The sequence below is a fragment of the Hemiscyllium ocellatum genome, chromosome 3, assembly GCF_020745735.1.
Source record: "Hemiscyllium ocellatum isolate sHemOce1 chromosome 3, sHemOce1.pat.X.cur, whole genome shotgun sequence".
Taxonomy (NCBI): domain Eukaryota; kingdom Metazoa; phylum Chordata; class Chondrichthyes; order Orectolobiformes; family Hemiscylliidae; genus Hemiscyllium; species Hemiscyllium ocellatum.
Genome location: NC_083403.1, coordinates 131,665,239 through 131,691,558, shown reverse-complemented (window position 1 = coordinate 131,691,558; position 26,320 = coordinate 131,665,239). Strand labels below are relative to the sequence as shown.

General features: G+C 39.8%; 1 protein-coding gene across 3 annotated transcripts in view; it reads left to right on the top strand.

Moving 5' to 3' along the window:
• Nucleotides 1–26,320, top strand: part of nbas (NBAS subunit of NRZ tethering complex) — a 255,796-nt gene that overhangs the window by 49,775 nt on the left and 179,701 nt on the right. For all 3 annotated transcript variants that reach the window (XM_060853540.1, XM_060853548.1, XM_060853560.1), the window contains 8 exons: nucleotides 1,780–1,905; nucleotides 3,338–3,489; nucleotides 4,778–4,915; nucleotides 8,086–8,164; nucleotides 8,413–8,517; nucleotides 13,247–13,383; nucleotides 19,492–19,581; nucleotides 22,401–22,554. In XM_060853540.1, the coding sequence (XP_060709523.1) occupies nucleotides 1,780–1,905; nucleotides 3,338–3,489; nucleotides 4,778–4,915; nucleotides 8,086–8,164; nucleotides 8,413–8,517; nucleotides 13,247–13,383; nucleotides 19,492–19,581; nucleotides 22,401–22,554 (981 nt within the window). The remainder of the gene's footprint in view (nucleotides 1–1,779; nucleotides 1,906–3,337; nucleotides 3,490–4,777; nucleotides 4,916–8,085; nucleotides 8,165–8,412; nucleotides 8,518–13,246; nucleotides 13,384–19,491; nucleotides 19,582–22,400; nucleotides 22,555–26,320) is intronic.

The following is a 26,320-nucleotide window of genomic DNA, read 5'->3' as shown; positions in this document are numbered from 1 at the left end:
CGCCACCTGAGATTCAACTGACTATGGTGGTGTCATCAACGAACTTGTAAATGGCGTTAGTCTGGTATTTGACTACGCAGTCATGGATATACAGTGAGTACAGTAGGGGGCTGAGTATGCACCCCTGGGGGGTTCCAGTGTTGAGTGTTAGTGAGGATGAAATATTGTCCCCAATTTTCACTGTCTCCTTGTCTATCTGAACATGAGATGCTGTTCTCTCAGGCTGTCACTTGTGTTGTTCTTCAGTTGGTAAGACCGTAAAAAGCAGTTTGGTGAAAATTGACACTTTCTCCACACTAATCAGATTGTGTCCTGCTTGGTGCTTTCCATTTGTGGTGAATCAGATCAAACTCGCAACTCAGGACTTCATAGTGCTGTAAATTATAAACATGCTGTTGTACCAAAGAGCAGTACAGCTCAGGAGCGAGTCCTTCGGCCCACTGTGCTGACACATGATGCCTTTCTAAACCCAAAACCTTTTGCCTCTATGCAGTCCCTATCCCTCTATATGCTGCCTATTCATAAATCTGTCAAGATGTCTCTTAAATATTGCTACTGTGTTCACCTCCTTTGGCAGCGCAGTTCAGGCACTTACCACCATTTATGAGGAAAAACCTACCACTCACATCTTCAAACTTGCCTCCTTTTACCTTAAAACAATGTCCCTTACGTATGTCATTTTACCTTAAACACATGTCCCCTTGAAATTGACATTTCTACCTGAGGAAAAAGATTGACTATCCATTTTCTTGCCCCTCATAATTTTGTGAACTTTTATCAGGTTGTCCCTCATCCCTTAGCGCTCTAGTGAAAACAAATCAGGTTTATCCAGTTTCTCCTTATAGCTAATACCTTCCAAACCAATCAACATCCTCGTAAACCATTTCTGTATCCTCTCCAAAGTCTCCACATCCTTTTAGTAAGCTAAAAATCACACAACACCAGGTTATCGTCCAACAGGTTTAATTTTAACTTTGTACGCCCCAGTCCAACACCGGCATCTCCAAATCCTTCAACTAATGTATCGACCAAATCAGCAGTAATATTCCCAAGGTGATCTAACTGAAGTTCTATATAGCTGCAATGTGACTTGCCAATTTTTACACTCTGTCCTGACTGATAAAGGCAACGATGCCATGTGCATTCTTGTTCACGTTATCCACTTGTATTGCCCCTTTCAGGGAACTGTGGAGCTGTGCGCCTAGATACCTTGTATGTTGATGCTACTAATGGTACTGCTATTTACAATATACTTCCCTCCAGATCTCCCAAAATGTATCACCTTGCATTTGTTTGGATTAAACTCCATCTGCCATTTTTCTGCTCAAGTTTTCAGTCTGTATAAATCCAGCTGTATCGTCTGGCAATCCTATTCACTATCTATAGTTCCACCACTCTGTGTTGACCACAAACTTACTAATTGAGCCACCTACATTCTCCTCCAAATCCTTTATAATTATTACAAACAATGGGAGTCCCAGCACTGATCCCTGTGGGATACCATTGGTCACAGATCTTCAGCCAGAATTACTATTGACTACTGACGGCAAAATCATGTGAACGACTGGATTTAATTAAGACTTTTAAACAAAGATGTTGTAATAGTCCCAAAATATGTTTTTGTTTTAGAAAAAGGCGATGAGCTTTAAAATTGATTATTTTGACAAGAAAATATGACAAGTGGATTTCTATGAAAAATTGTAACCATCATATAATTTTATTATGAGACTATGTATTCTATGTATTTAAAAATATTTTGTTAAACCATCTTTTTTTCAGATTGATAATGAAGAATATGGTGAAGCATTGGCTCTGGCAATGGCCTATGACCTTGACAGTGATCTGGTATATCAAAGACAGTGGAGAAAATCCCCCGTGAATCTTGCATCTATTCAGGACTACCTGGTATGTTAATGGTTAGCAATGTTTTGGTATTCTTTCAGTGCTGCAAATTATTTCTGTATTTTGATTACTGCTCGGTACTTTTTTTTCGTATTTGGCTTGATCATAATGCTGATCATCTTATTGGTAACCTTTTGCTCCTTGAATCTGCTGGAATGGTTTTGTTCAGTGATATTATCAGCTAATGTGCTCCATATGATAATTGCCCTCTGTGTGGAAAAAGTTCTGCCCGAATTCTCTGCTTGGATCTTTCGTACTAAACAAAAGCAGGATTAGGCCATTCAGCCCATCTCGCCTGCACCACCATTTCATAAGATCATGGCTGGTTTGCTGCAGGCTTCAATTCCTCTTTTGTACCAGCTTCTGATAGCCTCAGGCCCTTGATTTGTTCAAAGACTTACTACCCAGGTCTTCAAATACATTCAATTTTGTTCCCACAACTCTCTGAATTCCAGGCATTCATTAACCCCTGAGAGAGGAAAATCCTTCGTATCTTGGTTTTAAATGACAGTCCCCTTCTTTTGTAAACATGAACCCTAGTTTGAGATTCTTCCACAAGTGGAAATATTTTCTCAACGTCTACCCTGTTGCGTCCCCTTAGAATCTTGTACACTTCAGTAAAATCACCCCTCATTCTTCGAAAAAGTCCAATGAATAAAAGCCCAACTTGTTTAGCCATTTTTCATAAGTCAGCCCCTTTGTCCCAGTAATTACCCCAGTCAATCTCTGTTTAAAACCAGCCTGCATTGTCTCAGTTATGGGAATCAAAACCGTACGCAGTGGACTAGGTGCAACCTCAACTACACCCACTGCAGTTATAACAAGATTTCCCTGTTTTTAAACACCAAACCCCTCTTACATTCTAACAAAGAGGTATCTTTTTCGTGCTTGACTGGGGTGTAGCCCATCTGTAATTGCCTTTTGAACTGAGTGGTTTCCTTGGCCATTTTTGAGGGTACATTGCTGAGTCTGCAGTCATGTGGATCTAAAACCAGAATACAAATACCATTTTCCTTCTCTAATGGGCATTAGTGAAACAGATAGAGTTTGCCACATTGGGACACGAGTCTCAACTTCTAGTTCCAGATTTTATTGAATTCAAATTTCAACATATGCCAGGATTCAAACCTTTATCCCTATGCCAAGAGTTCTGAATTACTAGCACAGTGATATTATCATGACATCACTTCCTCCCCTTGGTTCGGGCCCACCACTTTAGGTACTTGTCTCTCCTTTTAAAATCTCTGCTGGAATAGACTCAAATTAAATCTAATATCTTTTTTACACTTGCAGCTCTGATTTTTGTTTTCTTGTGTTATTAATTTTGGTGATCAAATTGTGTAGTTTCATGCTTTTATTTTGGTCCCTCTCTATACTGAATTTGCTCAAGCATCTGATATTTATTTGAACTGTTTCTGCTCATTTTTCCCCACAGAGTAAAATTAAGAAACGTTCATGGGTGTTGCATGAATGTGTGGAAAGAGTGCCTGAAAATGTTGATGCAGCAAGAGAACTGCTTCAATATGGATTGAAAGGGACTGACCTTGAAGCACTTATTGCTGTAGGAAAAGGAGAAGATGGAGGCAGGTTTGTCATCTGTTGCAGTTGGGAATTGCTAGTTATTTGTCTGAACTATTGAAGAGTCACAGCTATACAGCCTGAAAACAGATCCTTTGTCTGATTCATCCATGCTGACTGGATATCCTAAATAAATCTAGTCCTATTTGCCAGAATTTGGCCCATATCATTCTAAACCCTTCCTATGTATCTACCCATCCAGATGCCTTTTAAAGGTTGTAATTGTCCTCGTCTCCACCACTTCGTCTGGTAGTTCATTCCATACACACACCACCCTCTGCATGAAAAAGTTGGCCCTCTAGGTTCCTTTTAAATCTTTCCCCTCTCCCCTTAAACCTATGCTCTCTAGTTTTGGACTCCCCTACTGTGGCGAAAAGACCTTGACTATTCACCCTATCTATGCCTCTGATAATTTATAAACTTGTATACGGTCCCCCCTCAGTATCTGACGCTCCAGGGAAAATAGCTCCAGCCTCTCCCTTTAGCTCAAACCTTCTAACTCTGGCAACATGCTTGTAAATCTCTTGTGAACCCTTTCAAGTTTTACAATTGTCTATATATTTTTTATTTTCCACTAACAGCAAAGAAAAATTCAATTCCATCTCCCCCCTCTTTCTGTTTTGACACTGTTAATCTTCTCTATGAATGCTGGCAGACCTGCTGAGTTTCTTATTTGGTTAACTGAATTTCCAGCTGGTTTCAGACTATTCAGAACAATTCACTGTGCCCCAAGCTTTTCTGAATTTTATACTGCTTTATGTACATGATACTTTAAATGTTGTGGTTGCTGGAAATGTGAAATGAACACAGAAAATATTGGAAATACCCAGCAGGTTAGGCAGCTTTCGTAGAAAGAGAAATACCAGAGTTAACAGTTAGCTCTGTGACCTTACATCAGAACTGCATTTTCTGTTTTTATGGCCCAAATCTATGACTTGCTTTAATTTATTCTAAAGAAGTTTCATTTTGGAAAAGTTTTTAAAAGAACCCTATATATCTATCATTTACATACCATAAAAATAATTAATGATTCAGAGGCAGTGTGTTTCAAAAGTTCTTTTCAATCATTTGAATTTTATGGCAACTAAATTTTCTTTTTTACAACACTTGTAAAATCTACTCTGGTTTACTGCATTGTTCAGAAAATGTAGGCCACTGGGGCAATATTTTTACACAATGTAATAAAACCTCTTGAAAAGGTGCATTAATTTATTGAAACAGTACATTTATAATGATCTACATTAAAGTTTGAAGCAGTTTTTGGTTCTTGGAGAAATATTCTCTTTCATTTTAACAGATTTATTTTGCCTGGAGATGTAGATATTGATGATCTCCCCTACGAAGATTATATGTCACCAGTTGAAGAGATGCAGAAGAGAAAAGAAAAAGAGGCAGCCAGGAGACAGGAGCTGCTGCAATGTGTAAATTTTTCCATGTGAGTAACAATAGTTACTGTATGAAGTTATCATGATTCTTGATAACATGCCAATCAACTGGCCTGCATTTACTTTAAATTCATGCATTGTTACTGATGCACACCAATATAAATATGCAAATTGACCATAAATTCAGAGATTGAAGAGATTTGGTGTAAAGTACAAATCTAGACAACTTGGTGGGTTGGCATAAATCCATCAGCTTTTTTTCCCACAGGCAGTGAGTCCTTATCCTGCCTTCTGCTTAGCATAAAGAAAGATTCTTGTATCGAATGATGGCCACAGTCCTGGCTGGAGGGGAAGTGTAAATATCAGTGCTTTAGATTTGTGAATACTATGGGAATGCATTGGAATAAGTGATCTGTGGGAATCACATGATTCTATCAAATCCCTGGAGGATGACTGACTGCACGAATGAGAATTGCTAGAAGCAAAAACTGCAGAGTTCTGTTCTAATTGTACATTTGCAAAGAATGTGTTTGGAGATTGAAAAAGTATCAACTGTAAAAGGCAAGAGAATTGTGAAGAATTGAAATCGATGTTATATGACTAACTTTGTGTGCTATATTTGAGATGAGGCACTGTGATGCCTGTTTGAAGAAGAGTTCGCTCATATTTTTTCTGTTGCATGGAGCTTTGATTGCAATGGAAAACTGCTAGTGTTTTCTCAACTCTGGCCTTGGATTTATGTCTCTAATTTACTGCTTGGAGCCTCAGCAAGTCTTCTAATGCTGAGAAAATTCCAATACATCACAAGATGTAGCAGCAGAAGTAGGCCATTCAGCCCATCGGGTCTGCTCTGCCATCCACTAGTCTGCTTTTTCTTCATAACCTTTAACTTCCTGACTGATTAGCAATCTTTCTGTCTCAGCCTTGAATTTAATGATCCAGTTTCTACAATCCTTTGCAGTAAACAAATTACATAAGTTCACTATCCTCGAAGAGAAGAAATTACTCCTAATTTTTGTCTTAAATTGGCTATACCTAATTTTGAGATCTCAAGATATCACTGAGGTTTGGTTGCTAAAACTAATCTTCATTGCACCCATTGTCCCTTTCACCTGCTTAAAGGATTGCTGAATTTTGGCACTTCTTCGATATTTCATTTAGCTCTTTATTAATTATTATAGAATCAGATAATAGAATCCTTAAATGTAGAAGCAGGCCATCACGTTTACACTGTCTCTCCTGAAGAGCACCCCACCCACACCCACCCCATCCCTGTAACCCTGCATTAAGTTCTCTCAGGCCCCAGTAAGAAACAAACTCATGAACACTGGTTTACAAGACCAGAGTTCAAACCACTGAACTACAGAACCAGCAACTAAACTACGTGAGAATGTACAAATGCCTGTTTATGAAATGTTATTAGCTATTATTTTTCCTTTGTACAAGTGTGTGAAATGGAAAATAATTGGGTATAATAATCCCAGGGAAGAATGGCACATCATATGAAAAGTGGTCGATGACTCTGACTCTGGGTCTATACTTGATCGAGTTTAGAAGGATTAGGACGATCTAAATTAAGCTTTAAAGGATATTAAGAAACCTGGATAGAGTGGACATCGAAAAGATGTTTCCAGTAGTAGAAGAGACTAGGACCTGGAGGTACAGCCTAGGGATGACCCTTTAGAACTGAGGTAAGGAGAAATTTCTTCAGCCAGAGGTTGGTGAATCTGTGGAATTCATTGCCATGAAGGACTGTGGCGGTCAAGACATTAAGTGTATTTAAGCCAGTAAGAGATTGGTCAGGAGATCAAGGGTTATGAGGAGAAGGCAGGAGAATGGGGTTGAGAAACATGTCAGCCATGACCAGATGGTGGAACAGACACAATTGGTATATTAGCCTAACCCAGCTTCTACATCTTAGAGTCTAATGGCCACAGGAGTAGGTTGTCACTGATGAGATTCCTGCCTCCTTTCAGAATGAAGTTCTGGGTAGGAAGGTTCATGGTAAATCATTTTCACCCAATACTGATGAAGGCCCTTCTGACGTTAATTAATGACCATAAAAGTGCCTCATCCCTCCACTGGCCTGATTAACCTGTTTCCCAGCAGATTAAAAAAAGTGACAGATTTCCCAACTGATGAAATGGGTGGCCCACCTGCCGTGTTGTGCATGGTATCCATGTTTTGGCCCGGAATGGGGAGGGTGTGGGTTGGGGTGTTCATGAATGGTGCAGGTTAGATGACCACCAAAAGCCAATTGCTACTCTTGCTTCCAATCTGCTTGATCCCCTCTCCTCACAGCCACCTCTCTATGCACTCTCCCAAAACATCTCACTCATCTTCTTGCTCTTCCTGGTCTTCAATAATGCAGTGTAACCAGCAGTATGACTCTTCAAAATTGTTACTTTTTAGTGTGGCTGTTAGTATCCAGATTCCTTCCTTCCAGGGTAGGACATCATAGTGACAAAGCTAGGGAAAGGATCATGCTGCCACACCAATGTCCCACCCATCCCTTCGCATGACCCCACCATCTGCCCTAAGTGTGACAGAGCCTTTGGTAGCTACTTATGGACTCACCCTGAGAGTGAAAGAGAGTCCTCCTGGTCTGCAAGGGACTGCCAATGATGATAAAGTGATTGCCCATGGGACAAACACTTAGGTGGTAAGAAGTATCTCCCTTCAAAATGTCTCCCACCTCCCCATGCTTTATCTATAAAATTCCTAACCCTTATAATTTTCAGCATATCAAGGAAAATGCTTTCATGTACATAACGCAATGTGCATAGCAATATTTTAGTTGTTATTGATCATAAAATTAAATTTAATTATAGAATCCCTACAGTGTGGAAACCGACCATTTGGCCCAGCAAGTCCAGCCCGACCCTCCAAAGAGACATCCACCCATACCCATACCCATTCCCCTATCCTCGTACTCTACATTTACCCCTGACTAATGCATCAAACCTATACACTATAGGCAATTTAGCATGGCCGGTTCGCCACAGTTGTACATCTTTGGAGATGTTGGAGGAAATCAGATCACCCAGAGGAAACCCACACAGACATGGGGAGAATGTGCAAACGTCACGCAGACAGTTGCCCGAGGCTGGAATCGAACCCGGGTCCTCGGTGCTGTGAGGCAGCAGTGCAAACCACTGAGCCACCGTACCGTACAATGTTTGAAGGTTTAATATTTGAACATCTGATTTCATTTTTACAGGTTGACATTAGAACAAAAGGAGCTCTGCCGCTGTAGGTTGAAATTATTAACTTACTTAAATCGCCTAGCAACTTATGAGGTATGATACTCTCGTTTTGTTCGCTAAGTGAAAAAAAATCACATCTTGATGATATAGTTCTCTCTATAATGGAGTTGTAACAAGTGCATATTGATTCATAGTTTGTTGTAGCTCATTATTCTGATGGCTTGACTTCATTGCATTGGGTGCTAGTAATGAACAATTCTCTAAGTTGTCAATGCACCTTTAGTGGAGCTATGTCTTGAATCTAGTACATCGATAACAATTGCTTTTATTTCTATGTATAGGAAATTCTTGGAGGGCCTCATGCTGCTGAAAGAAGATATGATTCAGAATTTTTCAAAAAATTTAGAAGTCAAAATATTGTATTGTCAGCAAGAACTTACGCAAGGGTAAGGTGTACTTTCTGAAAACGCATCTCCACTCATGAACTAAGTTTCATTCAGTGCATGGAAATAAATTTTATCTGATTTTTATCCAACAACTTGAATTTATATGATGTTTATGGTACTTGTAGCAGGGCCTAAAGATTTTTGAATTTGATTTCTGCTCATCTGGTGTTGGTTGTCAGATACCTTAGGCAGTTTGATACCTTAGAGAAGTGATGGTGAGGAAGAGGTTGGTTTCGACAGCATTAGTTTGGAGACTGATACTGTTTCAGCAAAGGGCAAAATATAGATGATAATTAAGAGGAACTTTAGCATAGGTTTGTCGGGAGAAAAGCAGAATTAAATAATTTATTTGTTAGTGTTTAACTTGCAAACATGACAATATGTTTTTGCATTTTATTTTAATATTCACTACAAAAAAAATCAGAGATTGCAACTGGATTGCCAAATTTCAAGACTCTTCCCTTGTCATGATCACAAGTTGTCAGATAAACCAATGTACGACCAAGTAGTGGTTGTTTTACTGACTGAGTAATCTAGAAACCTCAACTAATACCACAGAAGTATGAGAGTCCAAGTTCCCCAATGACAGCTTGAAAATGTAGAATCTGTTGTTAGAGAAATCTAGAAATTAAAAGCTAATATCAGCAAAAATAACCAGGATGCTATCTGATTGAACAAAAATGTTAACTGGCTCTTTACTGTCTTTTAGACCAGAAAGCCTACTGTCTGCCTTGACTTGGTTTGACTTGTGTGAGACTCCAATCTATTACTGAATCTTAACTTATCTCAGACAACCTAGCAAACTATGAGAAAGAGTAACAAAGACATACTTCTCCAACAGGTCCATTTGACAAAGATAGTCAATCCTCTAAAGTTCACCTCACTTGCATCTCAGGGCTAATACCAAATTTGGGCTGGCGTATGAATTAGCAGGGCAATACCCTAATGTAGTAATGCAACAGAATCATAGAATTTAGCCAATGCTCAAAACTCTATCTACCTCCTTTGTCCTATCTTAGTAGTCAGATAGCTCCTCATCCCTCTCCCCAGATGAAGGGACACGGGCCGTATGCAATTGCAGTCAGTGGCCCTAAGAAATCCTTACATTGACTTTGTATCATGTACCATCAGGCCAAATATAGAACAATATACCTCATGCTGAAGACTACCAAATGGCCCATGCTTAGCTTGAGTCTGTACTGGCTTATATTTCATACCATTTGGAAGAAGCCTTGAAGGTAGCAAGGACAATGGTGCAGGACCTCAAAGTCCATTATTGAAGGTATCACTAAAGTTCCACCAAAAATGGAACTGACTGGACACTGAAAGACTTGGCTGCCTTGCAATAGGTGTGGAAGGAACTAAGATAACAATTATGACAAAGGGTAATTTTTGGTTACCTCTCATTGCACATGCAATGTTCATTGATAATAGTGACTACCACACAGAGCTTTTCGAGACTGATTTCAATTTCACAATCAGGGGACCTTTCACTGTTCTTGCACGGCATGATCACCACAATGAATCGAGAGTAAATCTGGAAGCTGAAAACTGGGTATTCTTGAGGCACAGAGCTATCAGCATATTTCTCAATGCTCTTGAATGAGCTGACAAACCAATGATTAATCTGACTCGAATGAATAATGTAGCAGAACATGATTTCAGACGTGTTGGGACAATGAAAGGGTAGTTGGGGCCTACGCGATGTAAAGTATGGACTCTTAGCCCTTCATGACGAATAAAGGATCAGTTAATGTAAGCAAAGCTATTCCGAGCAATAATAAAAATGTACAGCATACTGCAGAAGTTAATTTTATGAGAAACACACTTCCATTATTACGGACAAAAGGGGAATCTGGGTAAATTTAAATTAGGATTGTTTTCCTTTCTTAAACCTAAGATGGCAATGTGTTGTTTGATTTGCTCTTTTCCCTTTTTATTCCCATCCCGTAATGAGGTAGGCCAAGGCAAGTTCCCCAAACTCTGGTTTACAAATTTCAATTTCTGAAGCAAATCCAAAGCAAAAATCCTTCAAGGTCATATCAAAGATAGTGTTTATTAACACACGTCCAAAACTTGGGAATTGCTTTTGCTATTTCATCGACACATACCAACATTTGGGAAATTAAGAGAGAAGAGACCCTCTGGATTTACCAAAGGTTTTAAATTGAAAGAGATGAACTGATATTTCATAAAAGTCACAATATCCTGGAGGTGAATGCACAATGACAGTTTACTGAGCCTGGGACAACAAGAAGGTTTCCTTCTAGCAGTCAAAGTGTAGGTTTCTTTCTAACTAGCAACTATGAAATAGATGGTGGATCTGTAGTATGCTGCCAACTCTGTGTGAAGTCTTGCTGACCGGAGGTTAAACAGCAACTGGCTGTGAATCCCAGAATTGTATGGTTCAGGAATTCAGCAAGCTCAGATTTCAGTTGTGCAACAAGACAGCCATTTCAGTTGGCAATGGTCTATCTCAGTGGGCAAATTAAAATTATTAAGCTCATGGGATAACTTTACTTCCTCCAGCAGACTTCCAGTTGAGAGGTGAAGAGGTAACAGGAGTGATTGTAATGTGGTCAGCTCGCTGGACCTCAGATAATGAGTTCCCTATTTGGACCAGATTAACAGCCCCAATTAGAGAGCCCTGGCTGACATTAAAAAGGGGACTGTTGGAGATACACGGTGACACGGTGGCTCGGTGGTTAGCGCAACTGTCTCACAGCAGCAGGGACTCTGGTTCGATTCCAGCCTCTGACAACTATATGTGTGGAGTTTGCATATTCTCCCCGTGTCTGCGTGGGTTTCGTTCAGGTACTCCAGTTTCCTCCTGCAGGCCAAAGATGTGTAGGTTAGGTGAATTGGCCATGTTAAATTGCCCAAAGTGTTCAGGGATGTGTAGGTTAGGTGCATTAGTCAGGGGAAATGTAGAGTAATAGGGTAGGGGAATGGGGCTGGGTGGGTTAGTCTTAAGAAGGTTGGTGTGGACTTGGGCCAAATGGCTTGTTTCTACACTGTAGGGATTCTTGCCTATCAAAATGTCAGTATTTTTTGTTGACTCTGAAATGGCAGAATGAAAGTCAAACACTTTGTGTGTAAATAAAGGGTGACCTGGTGACAGGCTACCAGCCTTTTTGGGGCTATTTGAGTACCTGAAAGCATTAGTGCCTACTTTAACATAATGCATTTTAATGTTTTCCTTCATCCAGAGCTGGTGGGCAAGACTTAGCTCATGTCCAATCTTTTTGTGACACTTTAGCTGGCATCTCTTGACAATGCAGGGCTTTCAGAAACCTCTGAAATTAAAATCATGTGATCACCCTCTGCAACTTTGAGCCCAGAAAGGTCATCCATTTAAAAAAAAATTAAACAGAAAAATACCAAAGAGAGTAAGGTTTTTCATGAGATTTCTCATCGGGATACAATATTCAACTGTCCGACTGTCAAAGTAGGATAGACCAGCTTTTGTAAATCATATTGGCCATATGTGTTCTGATAAAAAATAGTTATTGTATTCTGTGCAATTCATAAATATGTCTAGTTTTTCTGAATGGAAATTTAAATTCTGTTCCAAATGAAAGGAAGACCAAGCTTGGTGTCAAGAATTGTACACCAGTTTTGGGTTTTGATATTACAGTATATATGTAAGGTATTATAGCTTCCGAAGTATACTTACCTGTTGCATAAAAACACAATCTTGACTTTTGCCCTCCCTTGTTGACAGTTTTCACTCGTCTTTGTTCATAGATGTACGAAAGCTAACTGAGTGCAGGACATTAAGGCAATCCTTTACAGGCTATAGCTTACAGTTGGAGAAGCATTTAAATGAAATTGTACTTCACTTACTAATGTAAAAAGAAAAAAAAATGGTGGCACTGTTCTCTGCTCATGACAGATGTGACTCCTATCTATGTGTTAATAGGTTTGCTTGGCTTTATTAAAGGAGACTTTGTGTAAATAATGTGTAATCATTCCAAATACTAAATATTTCTTCTGCCAAATTATTGCATCTTTGCTGGTGGCTCACTTTCCCCTGAGTCCAAAGCTTTTAGATTCAAGTTCCATTTGGGCACTTGAGCACAAATACCAAGACTATCTCTTCAGTGAAATACTGAGAAAGTGCTGCACTGTCAGAAGTGCACCATTTGGGCAATTCATTTAAACGAGGGCAACACTGCCCTCTGAGGTGGAAATACAAACTTTCACAGCTGTATTTCTGAAAAGCCTCATGTAATCTTGTTTGTTGCGGTCGCTGTTTGTGAGAGCTGTCAGTCTGCAAACCTCCACCTCCTCGTCAAACCCTGAATATTTGTCCAAAACAGTTTATTGATTGTCAAGTGCTTAGACACATTCACTTGTGCAAAATACACTCATCAGTGTAATTTCTGTTCTATTCCGGTGTTTCATTTTTAGATAGAAGATATTGGAAGAATGAATGTTTGTTGTATGAAGGCAATTGTTTTTCAAGTGTTGATGCATATTAAATTGGTTATACCAGCTAGAAACTTTATTTTAGTGCCAACTGTGTTGGCAATGTCGTGGAGCAAATGTAGAGAATCACAAGGAGACGCTGAGAGTTCTTTGAGGAGTAGGTCTTTTATTTGCAAACAAAAACCATGACACTCGGAAAACAGATTCTTGAATGCCCCCGAATCTCAGGGACCATGACTCTTTATACCTTTTTTTTATCATGTTTTTGTTATCATGGCTTTTTTTTTTCTTGAAACAGGAGAGCAATGTTCAGGCTTTGGAGATTCTTTTTACCTATCATGGATCAGATTTGCTGCCTCATCGGTTGGCCATTCTTTCAAACTTCCCTGAAACAACGACTCCTCATGAGTATTGCTTCCTTCTTCCAGAAGCCAGGTAAGAATATTTTTTAAAAATACAGATGTGCAGATTTATATGAGAAAAGTTATTATCAAAGCACAGATTATTATATTTCATTTTATAATCTAACCTGAAATAAAGCTTAGTATTATGATGTGAGTCATTTCCTACGCCAGTTCATTAATGTCTGAAATGTTGTAAACTAAGGCTGCCACAGGTAGCCTAGTGGCATACTATTTCAGAACTGAACAAACCACTAGGTTGTAGATATTCCTTTTTTATAGAATTTAGTGATAGTTATAAAATTATAATTAATTGTTGATCATTACAAAAGCACAATTCTAATTAAATCTGACACGTTTACCATGTTTGAGAGGTTTTTTCAATTGTCTAATTCTGGAAAATCTTCTTGAAGAAAGTGAGGACTGCAGATGCTGGAGATCAGAGCTGAAAATGTGTTGCTGGAAAAGCGCAGCAGGTCAGGCAGCATCCAAGGAGCAAGAGAATCGACGTTTCGGGCATGAGCCCTTTTTCAGGAATGCCTGAAGAAGGGCTCATTCCCGAAACGTCGATTCTCCTGCTCCTTGGATGCTGCCTGACCTGCTGCGCTTTTCCAGCAACACATTTTCAGCTCTAATTCTGGAAAATCCTGGCCAGTTTAAGTTATTTACAAATTGAAGATTCATGAATTTCTTGAAATGAAAGTTTAAGTTTCATTAGCAAATACGTGATCACATGAAGATGATTAGGCTGAAGCGAACACTTCTGGGACGCCCGGACCAACCAACCCAACCACCCCGTGGCTCGACACTTTAACTCTCGCTCCCACTCCACCGAAGACATGCAGGTCCTTGGACTCCTCCATCGCCAGAACACAACAACGCGACGGTTGGAGGAAGAGCGCCTCATCTTCCGCCTGGGAACCCTCCAACCACAAGGGATGAACTCAGATTTCTTCAGTTTCCTCATTTCCCCTCCCCCACCTTGTCTCAGTCGATTCCCTTGAACTCAGCACCGCCCTCCTAACCTGCAATCCTCTTCCTGACCTCTCCGCCCCCACCCCACTCCGGCCTATCACCCTCACCTTGACCTCCTTCCACCTATCACATCTCCATCGCCCCTCCCCCAAGTTCCTCCTCCCTACCTTTTATCTTAGCCTGCCTGGCACCCTCCCCTCATTCCTGATGAAGGGCTCTGGCCCGAAACGTCGAATTTCCTGTTCCTTGGATGCTACCTGACCTGCTGTGCTTTAACCAGCAACGCATTTTCAGCTTGTCATTACAAGGGCTGCTTTCAGCATAGCCAACCCATTTTAGGGTCCCGATTATCAGATTTTCTTTCTCCCTGGCTCACCATTATTACTTCCTTTGTTTGCCGAATTGCTGTTCTGTCTCCCTGGGTTCCGTCTCACATATCGCGTACTCCTTTACTCCACTGTCTTCCAGTATTCAGTGTATATACAACCTTTTCCTAGCTACTGCTGGGTCTGAAGAAAGATCACTGGTACTGAAATGTTGACTCTGCTTTCTTTCTATAGATGCTGCCAGGGCTGCTGAGTTTCTCTGGTAATTTCTGTTTTTGTGTCACTTGAATATTGTTGGATCACATACTTTGAGGTGCAAACTAATGAATTGGTGGTGAGATATGAAGACCTTGTGAATGCCCAACATCAAGCTTGCATTTCAGAAATGATATTGTTATAATTCTGTTAGAGAACATTTAAAAGGAAACCTGAACACCTTTAATCAACTGAAAGAACAGTGAGGAGAAAGTGAGGATTGCAGATGCTGGAGACCAGAGTCGAAAAGTGTGGTGCTGGAAAAGCTCAGCTGGCCAGGCAGCATCCGAGGAGCAGGAGAATCAAGCATAAGCCCTTCTTCAGGAATGAGGCTGGTGTGCCAAGCGGGCTGAGATAAAAGGTGTGGGGTAGAATTGGGGGAGGGGTGCTGGGAATATGATAGGTGGAAGGAGCTGAGGGTGATAGGCTGGAGAGGGGATGGGGGCGGAGAGGTCTTGCAGGTCAAGGGGGAGGTGCTGTCCCTTTCCCACCTTCCCCCCCCCGCCCCACACCTTATCTCAGTCCCAACCCCCGGATTCAGCACTGCCCTCTTGACCTGTAAATCATCTTCCCGACCTCTCCGCCCCCACTCCTTCTCCGGGCTATCACCTTCACCTCCTCCCACCTATCGTATTCCCAGCGCCCCTCCCCCAATTTCTCTCCCGCCCCCCTTCCCTCCCTCCCCCAAACCTTTTATCTCAGCACACTTGGCACACACCAGCCTCATTTCTGAAGAAGGGCTTATGCCCGAAACGTTGATTCTCTTGCTCCTCGGGTGCTGCCTGGCCTGCTGAGCTTTTCCAACGCCACACTTATCAACTCTGAAAGAACAGTGACACAGGATTTTATGTTTTTACACAAAATGAACTTTGTTGTCCGTAAAAAATTCAGCAAAGGCAGGCACTATCAATTTAGGTTTATATAATTGCTTATGCAATGATCTTAGTTCCACTTTGTATGACTCTCCAAGAATTCCTTTGTACATTAGCAGAATCTTGCAGATTAATTTACTTGAGAAATGAACCCAAAGATATTCCAGCTTTCTCCAAGGATCAAGATGTACAGGGATTCTTACACTAACTTTTGGCTAAAAGACTCCAATTTTGCTTTGAACACCTTAAAACTGTGAACTTTGCAGCTTCTTTGTTGGCAGTCAGAATGTACCCAAATGCTTTCTCACAGCCTTGCAAGCTAGCTGTGCTGACTGCTTTCTGATACTGCCCTCTGTGAAGGTCATTGTAAATTTCATCCTGTAGCTTCGATCTGGATAAATCCTCAACTTCTTCCTCCTTGTATATTCCCAGCTAAACCTGAATGTCATCCGCATTCCATGTGGTGAATGATGAAGTTAATTTTTCTCTCTGTTTAAGAACATGCCTGATTTAAAGTCATTGCCGTTTGCTCTTGATTGAGGTGCAATTGATATCAAATCAAAACTGTCAACTGCCTTCTGTGAGAAATACTCACCTGAATTAAACAAAGGAACCTTCTTAGCTCCACAGGCCATCTCCAAGAAAACCTGACATGCTTTGGGATGGTCTCGACAGAAAAGTGAACTGATTACTTTATCTTCCAAGCAATTCTCTAGTTTTCTAACCCATATGAATAATTTAAATCTAGCACAGGGAATTACAATAACTTTTCAGAATTTGTAGCCCTGTTGAGCACCTATCTTGTTTACAACCAGTGTTAAGCATCTTTTCATCTGAGAACAATATAAATAATTTATATCTTATCTTGAAGTTCGGATAAACCTTCTGAAACCATTTCAATTCTAAACATGGGTCATCCCATCGTTCCCACAATTTCCACTCCTCTCTCTGATTTTGTAAGATAAACGGTGGTTACAATTGAACTGAAATGAATAATTCAAACAGAAGTTTGGAATTAGACTTGCATACCAATTTCTAAATCAGATATTTCCATTCATTGCGAATTTGACATTCCAATTTACAAAGCGAAAAGTTACATTTTGAAGCTTACAGATTATGATCCAGATGATGATGACAATATTATTGCATCTGAAACAAAAACAGAAATTACTGGAAAATCTCAGCAGGTCAGTTCTGCAGAAGGGTCCCTGGACCTGAAACGTTAACTCTAGTTTCTGTCCACAAATGCTGCCAGACCTGTTGAGCTTTTCCAGCAACGTCTGTATTTGTTTCGGATTTCCTGGAACTGCAGTCTTTCAGATTTCTTTGGGTCCAACCCCAACCTGACCTTAACCTTAATCCTCACAGTTTTTTTCTTTAGTATTATTGTGTCAAACCATTTTCAAAGTAGCTTTCAATGTATTAACAGTGCTCAGATGTTCTAATTTAACTTCTAATGATTCCGTAAAAAGCCAACTCTCCTCTTTGTGAACCAGGTGATTAAAATCTCAACAAGCTTCATACTTAGATGAAGTCAGAGGACTGTTTACCTAGTTTCTTGCTGGGAGAAATTTTTAAACGTGTGCTGCATTAAGAATGGATTCTCGCCATTTCTGCACAGAATGGTTTGGGAGACACTTAATTTGTTTTATACAGGAAAATATATTGTCAAGCTTTATTTTAGAAAGCAGCTAGATGAAAGATACGAGGAATGAAAGTTGCTTTCAAATAATATCAGCAAAGCTGATTTATTGGTGCCTCTTGGTAAAACCAATGACTGCAGATGCTGGAAACCAGATTCTGGATTAGTGGTGCTGGAAGAGCACAGCAGGTCAGGCAGCATCCAAGGAGCAGCGAAATTGACGTTTTGGGCAAAAGCCCTTCATCAGGAATATTGGTGCCTCTTATCCATCGTGGTGAGGATTCTGAGATACCAGTTGATCTTGGCTAAATAAGATAAAATCATCAATCATCAAAAATCCCTTATATGTTTTTTTTAGAATAGTGCAAAGGTCTTTAAAAATTGAAATATTTCAGGGTGTTTATTTTGCCCTAATTTAGAAATTCTGGAGAATGACTTTTGATGATTTTGTTGTTATCAAATAAAATGAACCCCTGATCCGTGAAGTTTAACACATTCTTCATTTTGTATTATCTCATGTTGATGAGTTGCACTCATTGGATTAATTTGATTTCAATCATAATTGCAACTCTGTTCATTCATCGCATGAAAGACAGCATGTATTATTGATTTGTATACCGAATTGTCTCATCATGTGTTTGCCTGTTTGCTAGTAGAAGGATTGAAGAAAAATAAATGTGAAAGATGTGAATCTCTTGCTCAGATCACAAGGGGGTACTATTGTTATGCCTCAGATTTCACTATCATGCCTGGAGATATGGGACAGTATGAGTCAATTTCTATTAAAGGTGGATACTTTGACTGATTGCATGAGTGACTGCACTGGGAAATTGTCTGCAGTAGACCAGACATTATTAAACACAAGTATAATGTATAGTAGCTACAGGTTTTTTTTTGCATTAATGTAATACCTTCATATTTTCTTCGATACAATAAAATGAGTTGACATGATGACTGAGTTGATATACATCAGTGACAATATCAGCAAAATAAATCTGGAGCATTGTATAATATAGTCATCTGCTACAAAATTTGTTGTCAGAATCAACTAAGAACACGGTGTAGTGGCAACGTAACAAAAATGTTCAAAATTAAATGTGTTATCAACAAAACTAATTTGTAATTAAGTATTGACTCTTGTAAAATCTTTGAATTCTCTTGTCTGTCAGTATACTATGTACTGAAATTATATTTTATTTTGTTTGAGCTATGTTATGGTCTTGGGGGAAAGAAAATTAATGCAAGCTACTTTTATTAATATAAAATGAGATTTAGTTTACAGTGAAAACTGCCAGAATCTCTCAAAAACAGGATAACAAAGGGATACATTTGTGAAGTCTGTTGCTGTTTCTCTGTTGGTACTGTTAAAATCATCTCTATTAGTCGTCAGGAACATGGCCCCCAGCGTGGTTTATTTGGAGACCATCACGTTGACTCTGATTCCACCTTCTCTGACATTTAGTGCCTGTGCCCCACAACTGGAACACACTTCGCCCACACCAGTCATTGAGCAATGTATACATCTATCTAATCTGATTTACATTTAATGCGGAGATTATGATCTGTGGGTTGCGCTGCTTTATTTGGTACCTAACTCCTCTTATTGACTGTGCAGAATTTCCTGTTTTAACCTGCCAATATTTGGAGATGCCAGCGTTGGCCTGGGGTGCACAAAGTTAAAAATCATATAACACCAGGTGATAGTCCAACAGGTTTATTTGGAAGCACTAGCTTTCAGAGCGCTACTCCTTCATCAGGTGGTTGTGGAGTATAAGACACAGAATTTGTAGCAAACGTTTAGTGTGATGTAACTGAAATTATATATTGGAAAAGACCAGGATTGTTTGGTAAGTCTCTCATCTTTTAGAATGACCATGTTGTTTTCAGTTCTTTCATATGTAAATCTCACAACTTTTAAAAAGAAATGTTACATTCTCAAGTAAACATTAACATGTCAGCACAGATAATGCGTTGAAAGTGTGAGGCAGGAGACGGTGAACATTGTATTTTAAGGTTTAGCATGAGGATTGATCTGTCTTAGTTTTGAATGTATTGCAATTTTTTTTCCACAGGTTTGTTGATGAGCAGGGTGATTTGGTGGTATTACCGTGGAATGAACAACGGCATCAGGATCTGGATTGGTGTGAAGAACCAAATCTAAGGTAAATTTTTGCATGTTCGTATTCAGTTTTATAGCTTTACCTACTGTGCTGGGTACAATACAATCAGCACTTTCTTCTTGAAATACTTTGTTGAAATATTCTTTGGAAGGGGTTGGGTAACTTGGGATGGATTTAAAAAAAAAATAAATTGATCAGCTGATCAACACGAAAGCTGCGCAAGATTAGTGAGGCAAGTGGGGAAGGCATGTTGCTTACCAGTCAGAATTGTAGATTAGTAGCCTGTAGTAAAAGTAGACGGCTGTGACTGAAGTGTTTCTTAACACGTTTTGGGAGCTAAGAGGCATAACATTTGTGAAAAAGTATACATGAAAAAGGGGCAACTTGAAAGGAAAGCTGTGCTTTTTTGATATCTTAGTTAGTGTAGGGGCAGCCAACACATTTTGATGTTCTCTAATGAGTTCAAAAATTGGGACTCGCTGCAACCGCAAATATCTTCCTAAAGTTTTGCATTATCTCTGCTGCATGATTGCCCTGTAACAAAAGTTCACTTTTGCTGTTGCTGTCAACATAAAAAAGCTAGCATCAGTGAATGATGGTCACATAATATTAAATAAAATAGAATTGTGCCGATGTGTCACCTGCAAGAATGATGGTAATAAAATGTTGAGGTCATTCGTAATTTTTAGTATTTAATTGATAGGTACACAACAACCTACAAAAGAGCCAACAATTTTATGTTTAAAAATAAACTAATTTTGATTAAAATTCCATGTTTTTGTTTCATATTTGTAACTGACATTAATAACCAATTGTTTCTGACATTGCCATCTTTGACTGAGGTTTCTGTATCTGCTTTCTGTGATAATTCTACAATAATTCTGAGTAATAAAATTTGTTCAATCTTGTCAATTCAGCTCAGGGTAATTCGCAAGTTACCGGACCTGAATGACTGCATTCTTCTGAAAAAAAAAAGTATTTCTTCAAGTTAAATTATTTTGATTTTGAAATGCACATTCTTGTGTTCAACTTCCTCCATGGCCTCATCCCTCATAATCCTACAGCACTCCCAAGATCGCTGAATCCCTTGTGCCTTGGTGTTTTACATCACAAATCATAGGTTGTTATTTATTAGCTGCACAACCCCAAATTGTAGTTTCTACCTTTCTCCTCCTTTTGAGATAATCATAAAAACCTCTTTGTTTTTTAGCTTTTAGCCATCTGTTCAGTCACATCTCTCTATGTGACTGTCTCATCTGTAAGCAAAGGAGAGGAATAAGATTAGAGAGCAGAAAGCAAAGCTCCAAAAAAATCAAAACATGGTGGCTGCAAAGGCTATAGTCTCAAATTATTGAGTTCAGTATAAGGTCCAGAAGGTTGTAAAGATCACCATGATGTAAGAGTCAACAGATCAGGTCAAAACTAACTGCTGCTGCTTTGATAGGACCTTCCATTGTAACCTCTGCTATGTCAGACAAGAGCACAGATACATCGTAGCAGACACACCAGCTGCAAATTCCCCTCCAAGTCAAGCATCATCATGACTTAGAAGTATATCATTATTACTTCAGTTCATTGGATCAAATCTTGGGAACTCCTTTCCTAACTGCAACTTAAGTGTTCCTAAACTGAATGGACTGCAGTAGTTTAGGAAGACTGCTCACCACTAACTTTCCAATATCACTTTGGGTTAGGCTGCCAGTGACACCCATGTCCTGTGGATAAATTTTAGTAAGTTTCTAGGGAAAAGATGAAGTGTTGCACTGCAAGCTTGCGTTGATGTTCACTGCATTATTGTAAAATTGAAGAATAGAGAAGACTGAAAGGGAGTAAGGTGGAAAATTTAATGAAAAGTGACTGGAAGGTCAAGGTCACATTTGTGAACTGAACTCTGGTATTCTGCAGAATAGTTGTCCAGTCTACCTCATTTTTTGACTTGGGAGTTTACAAGCTTTCAAGTTCAAATATATTCAATCAAAACACTGCCCCAATTTATTTTGTTCAATTGTTTTTTTCTTCTCTCGCTAATTTTCTCTTTGCTTTTATACAGCAGCAATTCAGATTTCTGCCACTCACATCTCCTGCAAATATTTTCACCTTCAATGAAGAGCATTCCTGCTTAATTATACATTATTTTTCCCCATTCATTTGTTTTGGTTTAAAATCATTAACTTTGTTCTATTGGCTTCTATGTCCAAGCTCTTTGTGGGAAATGCGCTGGGGACGCAACACATCATGAGCTTTTTTCTTTCCCCGGCCAATTGAATGCTCAGATTTAGGACATTACCTCGTCCGGATGTGTGTGATTGAAACAACAGGTTTTGATGCCTAGTGGTATTCAGCTTTCCAGCCTGGCAATGCTTGAATGGTTAAACTTGATTGGGCTCGATTAAAAATCTTGATATACTAAGTTGCTGGAAAAGTAGACTCTGTTACTGAGAAAATAGTATTACCAAACTTTCTAAGCTTAGAATAAGAGCCTTAGACCTAAAAGAAAGACAGCTACTATAAAATAAGATGATCAAGATCCCTCTCCACAGATTATGCACAAATTAGAATATTCAAGCATTTTCTAAAATAATTTCTATTTTCAATGTGTTAAGTTCTTTGCTTTAAGTCCATAATCAAGTTTATTTCCTTAGTTATTTTGGTAAATATTTTGCAACAGGCATCCTAACTTGATAATTTATATCAACATTCTCAACTTTGATACGGTATATACCCCTAATGAATAAAATGCATTCAGCCATGACTAGCTTATTTTGTTCATCGTTGGCTAGCTTATGGATTGCATAATTATTCCTTTATGTGTAATTTCTATTATAATCTGATCAAATGCAATGTGTGTTCCATTCCTGCAGACAGGTCATAGACTGCAGTCCACAAGATGTAGCTGAGTTTCTGTATCAAGAGCAGCCTGAATTGTTGAAGTACAGCACAACTGAACCCTCTATTGAATGTCTGACAGAGTGGTATCAGAAGCGTGCAGAGGAGATTGAGAGCTACTCCAGACAGGTGAGATCAGAAGAAAATTCTACGTTTGCATCTTTTTTGTTGAAATAGTGTTATAAATTTTTGGAAGTGAGAATATTTCTATGCAAGAAGGTGACATTCACCACCTTATTTCAGAGTTTTTCCTCAAAAGATATTTATTGTTACATGTAGCATTCAGACTTCTGAATTATAAAGGATTGATGGATAAAGCTCTTAAGGTCATGTGTGTATCTTTGTTTAGCCGTCGTTATAACTGAGATTGGAGAGCTCACTAGTGGAAATCAGCCTCACTATTCCAAGAGTCAACACAGAAATTAAAGTTTAAAAAGTGTAAGAATTCCCCAATTTAGCTATCTTACAGATCCTGATTGACAGAAAGCATGGGCTAAGTTTCTGTACTTCACAAGATTTGTTACAAATAAGTAGATTCAGTCTCTGGACAAGCAATTATGAACTGTTGTATATAACTACTAGTTAAAACTCAAGCTCTCTGTTAAATTCCCCATTTACACAAATACAAAAGAGGGAAACAAACATGTATGTGATGGGCAGCTGGAAAGACTGGTAAGGCACTTTAATGGCCCTTGTTCACAGCGTGCACTCATTTGGCTTGTCAGGATGTGGTGCTCCCTGATTCTCTTTCTCTCAATACTTCCATGCCCTTTTAAAGGGTGCAAGGTGGTTGGAGCGCAATTATAAAGTCTCTGCCTTACTGCCTCCAGCAATTTTTGAGGGGAAAAGATAAACTGGCTTTCTTCAGGCTTGTTAGTTTTTCCTGCAGAGCAAAAACATCTTCTCTTCCAGAGGTCTAATGGTTTCTGTCCAAACATTCGCAGCAACAAGCTATTCAGCTACCTGGGAGCCAATCACATTTTTCTTTTTCATTGATATCCAGTCACTCATCTGGATGATCGGAAGCAGAGGGTAATTGTGAAAGGATGTTTGTCGGACTGGAGGCCTGTCACTATTAGAGTGCCTCAGGGATCGATGCTGGGTCCACTGCTGTTTATTATTCACATCAATGATTTGAATGAGAATATACAAGGCATATTCAGTAAGTTTGCAGATGGTACTAAAATAGGCAGTATTGAGGAAGGTTATCAGAAATTGCAATAGGACCTTGATCAGCTGGGAAGTAGGCCAAGAAATGGCAAACTTGAGTTTAATATAGATAAGTGTGAAGTGTTGCATTTTGTCAAGTCAAATCAAGGTAAGAGTTTCATGGTGAATGAAGGAGTGTAGTAGAACAGAGGGACCTTGGAGTTCAGGTACACAGTTCTCTGAAAGTGGAGTCACGGGTAGTCAGGGCAGTGAAGAAGGCTTTTAGCAAACAGGCCTTCCTCAGTCAGGGCATTCAGTATAGAAGTTGGGAAGTTATGTTGCAGTTGTACAGGACATTAGTGGGGCCATATTGGGAATATTGTATTCAGTTTTGGCCACCTTGTTATAGGAGGATGTTATTAAACTGGAATGAGTGTAGAAGAAATTTACAAGGATCATGCCTGGACTCGATGGTCTGAGTTATAGGGAGAGGTTGGACAAGCTAGGACATTTTTCTGTAGAGGGTAGGAGACTGAGAGAGGACCTGATAGAACTATATAAGATCATGAGAGGCATGGATAGGGTGAATGCACTTAATCTTTTTCCCAGGACTGGGGAAACAAGGACTAGAGGACATCAGTTTAGTAGAGGGAACCTGAGGAACAATGTTTTTACACAGAGGGTGGTATGCCAGCAGAAGTGGTTGAGGGGGGTAAATTAACAATATTTAAAAGCCATTTGGACAAATACATGGATAGGAAGGATCTGGGCCAAGTGAGGGAAATGGCGTGAGCGTGGATGGACATTTTGGCTGGCAGGACCAGTTTGAGCCAAACAGCCTCTCTCCGTGTTGTACAACTTACAATGATTGTTCAATTACTTTATTTTAAAATAAAATGCAGCAATCCTTTGATAGTCCTTGGGGTTTTAAAATAGTCATTTTCCTATTTCAGTCCACAATAAAAAACACACAAAACTACAGAGATATGGTATCAACAAATTTTTAAAGGGTCAAGATATGGCCAATTATTTAAGTCACAGACATTCCAAACCAGTCTGTCAGGTTTCCTTAGTTGAAGAATAATGTGTTTATTACAAATAAAATGTTGGAGTTTAGAGATTAGTTTGTTTGGAAATATGGTGTTGAAGGCAGAACTGTAGTCGATAAGTAGGAGCCTGACTTAGGTTTTCTTGTTACCCAGATGTTCCAGGGATCAGTGTAGGGCCAGGAATCTTGCATCTACCTTGGACCTGGTGCGTCAGTAGGCGAATTGCAAAGGATCAAGGCAGTTTGGTAGGCTGGAGTTGATGTGAGCCATGACTAATCTGTCAAAACACTTCATAATTATGGAAGTCAGAGCCAACAGGCAGTGGTCATTGAGGCACACTGCATGATTTTTCTTTGGCAGCGGGATGATGGTGGTCGTCTTGAAGCAGGTGAGGACATGACATCATAGTAAGGAGAGATTAAAGATGTTTGCGTATACTCCAGGCTGGTCCATACAGAATCTGACTGCACGACTGGAGCCTCTATCTGGGCCACTTGCTTTTCGTGGGTTCGCTCTCAAGAATGTCGATCTAATGACTATGGTAGTGACAGTGGGTACAGGTGCATCTAAGACTAATGAGAGAGGTGACACTGTTTCACTGATCTTTTCAAAGCCGACATTGAGCTCATCGGGTAGTGATTCTGTTCGACTTGGATTTGCGGCCCGTTATAGCATGTGAACATTACCATAAGTATGTATTTGGTCTGGATCTTAAGCTTAGTTTGATGTTGCCCCTTGGTGTCTCTGGAGTTATGATTTTGTGTATAGGTCAGGATTTCCTAGGGTTGAACACCTCAGACCTGGACTTCAGTTGGGGGTGGATCTCCCTGTCCACCCATGGTTTCCATTTGGGGAACCTTCAAATTAACTTCCATACACTGTCGTCTGCACACTAATGAAGTTTGTAATGATGGTAGCTTACTCATTTAGGTTGACTGCTGAGTTCTCAAATATGGACAAGTCCATTGATTCTAAGCAGTCCAGTAGAAACCCTTCCGTTGCCTCAGACCAACATTGTGTACACTTCAATCCCTGCATGTAAGCTGGGAGTGGGAGACAGCATTGTGATCTGATTGTCCAAAATGCGGATGGGAGTTGGAGCAGTAGGCACCTTTTGGTTGCATGGTAATAGTCAAGGTCAGACCTCTGGGACAGGAGAAGTGTTGATAGTATCTTGGTAGCATGCTTTTGAGGGTGGTATGGTTGAAGTCACCAGCTACAATGAAGAAGGCCTCAGGGTATTCTTTCTGAAAACAGTTTGTAGTGTTGTATACAACATCAGTGCAGTTTTCACTTCTGCATGGAGTGGGATGTAGACTCAATCAGCATAGTGAAGGTGAACTCATCTGGTAGGTAGTAGGGACAGCACTTCACTTCTATGATATTCCAGACCTGAGGAGCGGTAACTTGCCAGGGTTGCCATGTCTGAGCACCAAGAATTGTTGATAAGGAGGCAGGCCCCACCGCCCTTTGCCTTGTCCAAGGACACCAAGCGGTCCATTTGGTAAACTGAAGAACAGTCCGGCTGTAAGGCACAGTCATGTTAGCAAGAGTGAGCCATGTCTTTGTAAAACAGGACACAGTCGTCTGAATTCTCTTTGGAAGGTGAGTCTAGCTTTAAGTTCATCCATTTTGTTTTCAATGGCTTGGATGTTTGCCAGGAATATACTTGGGAGAGGGGAGTGGGGGTGTGGGGA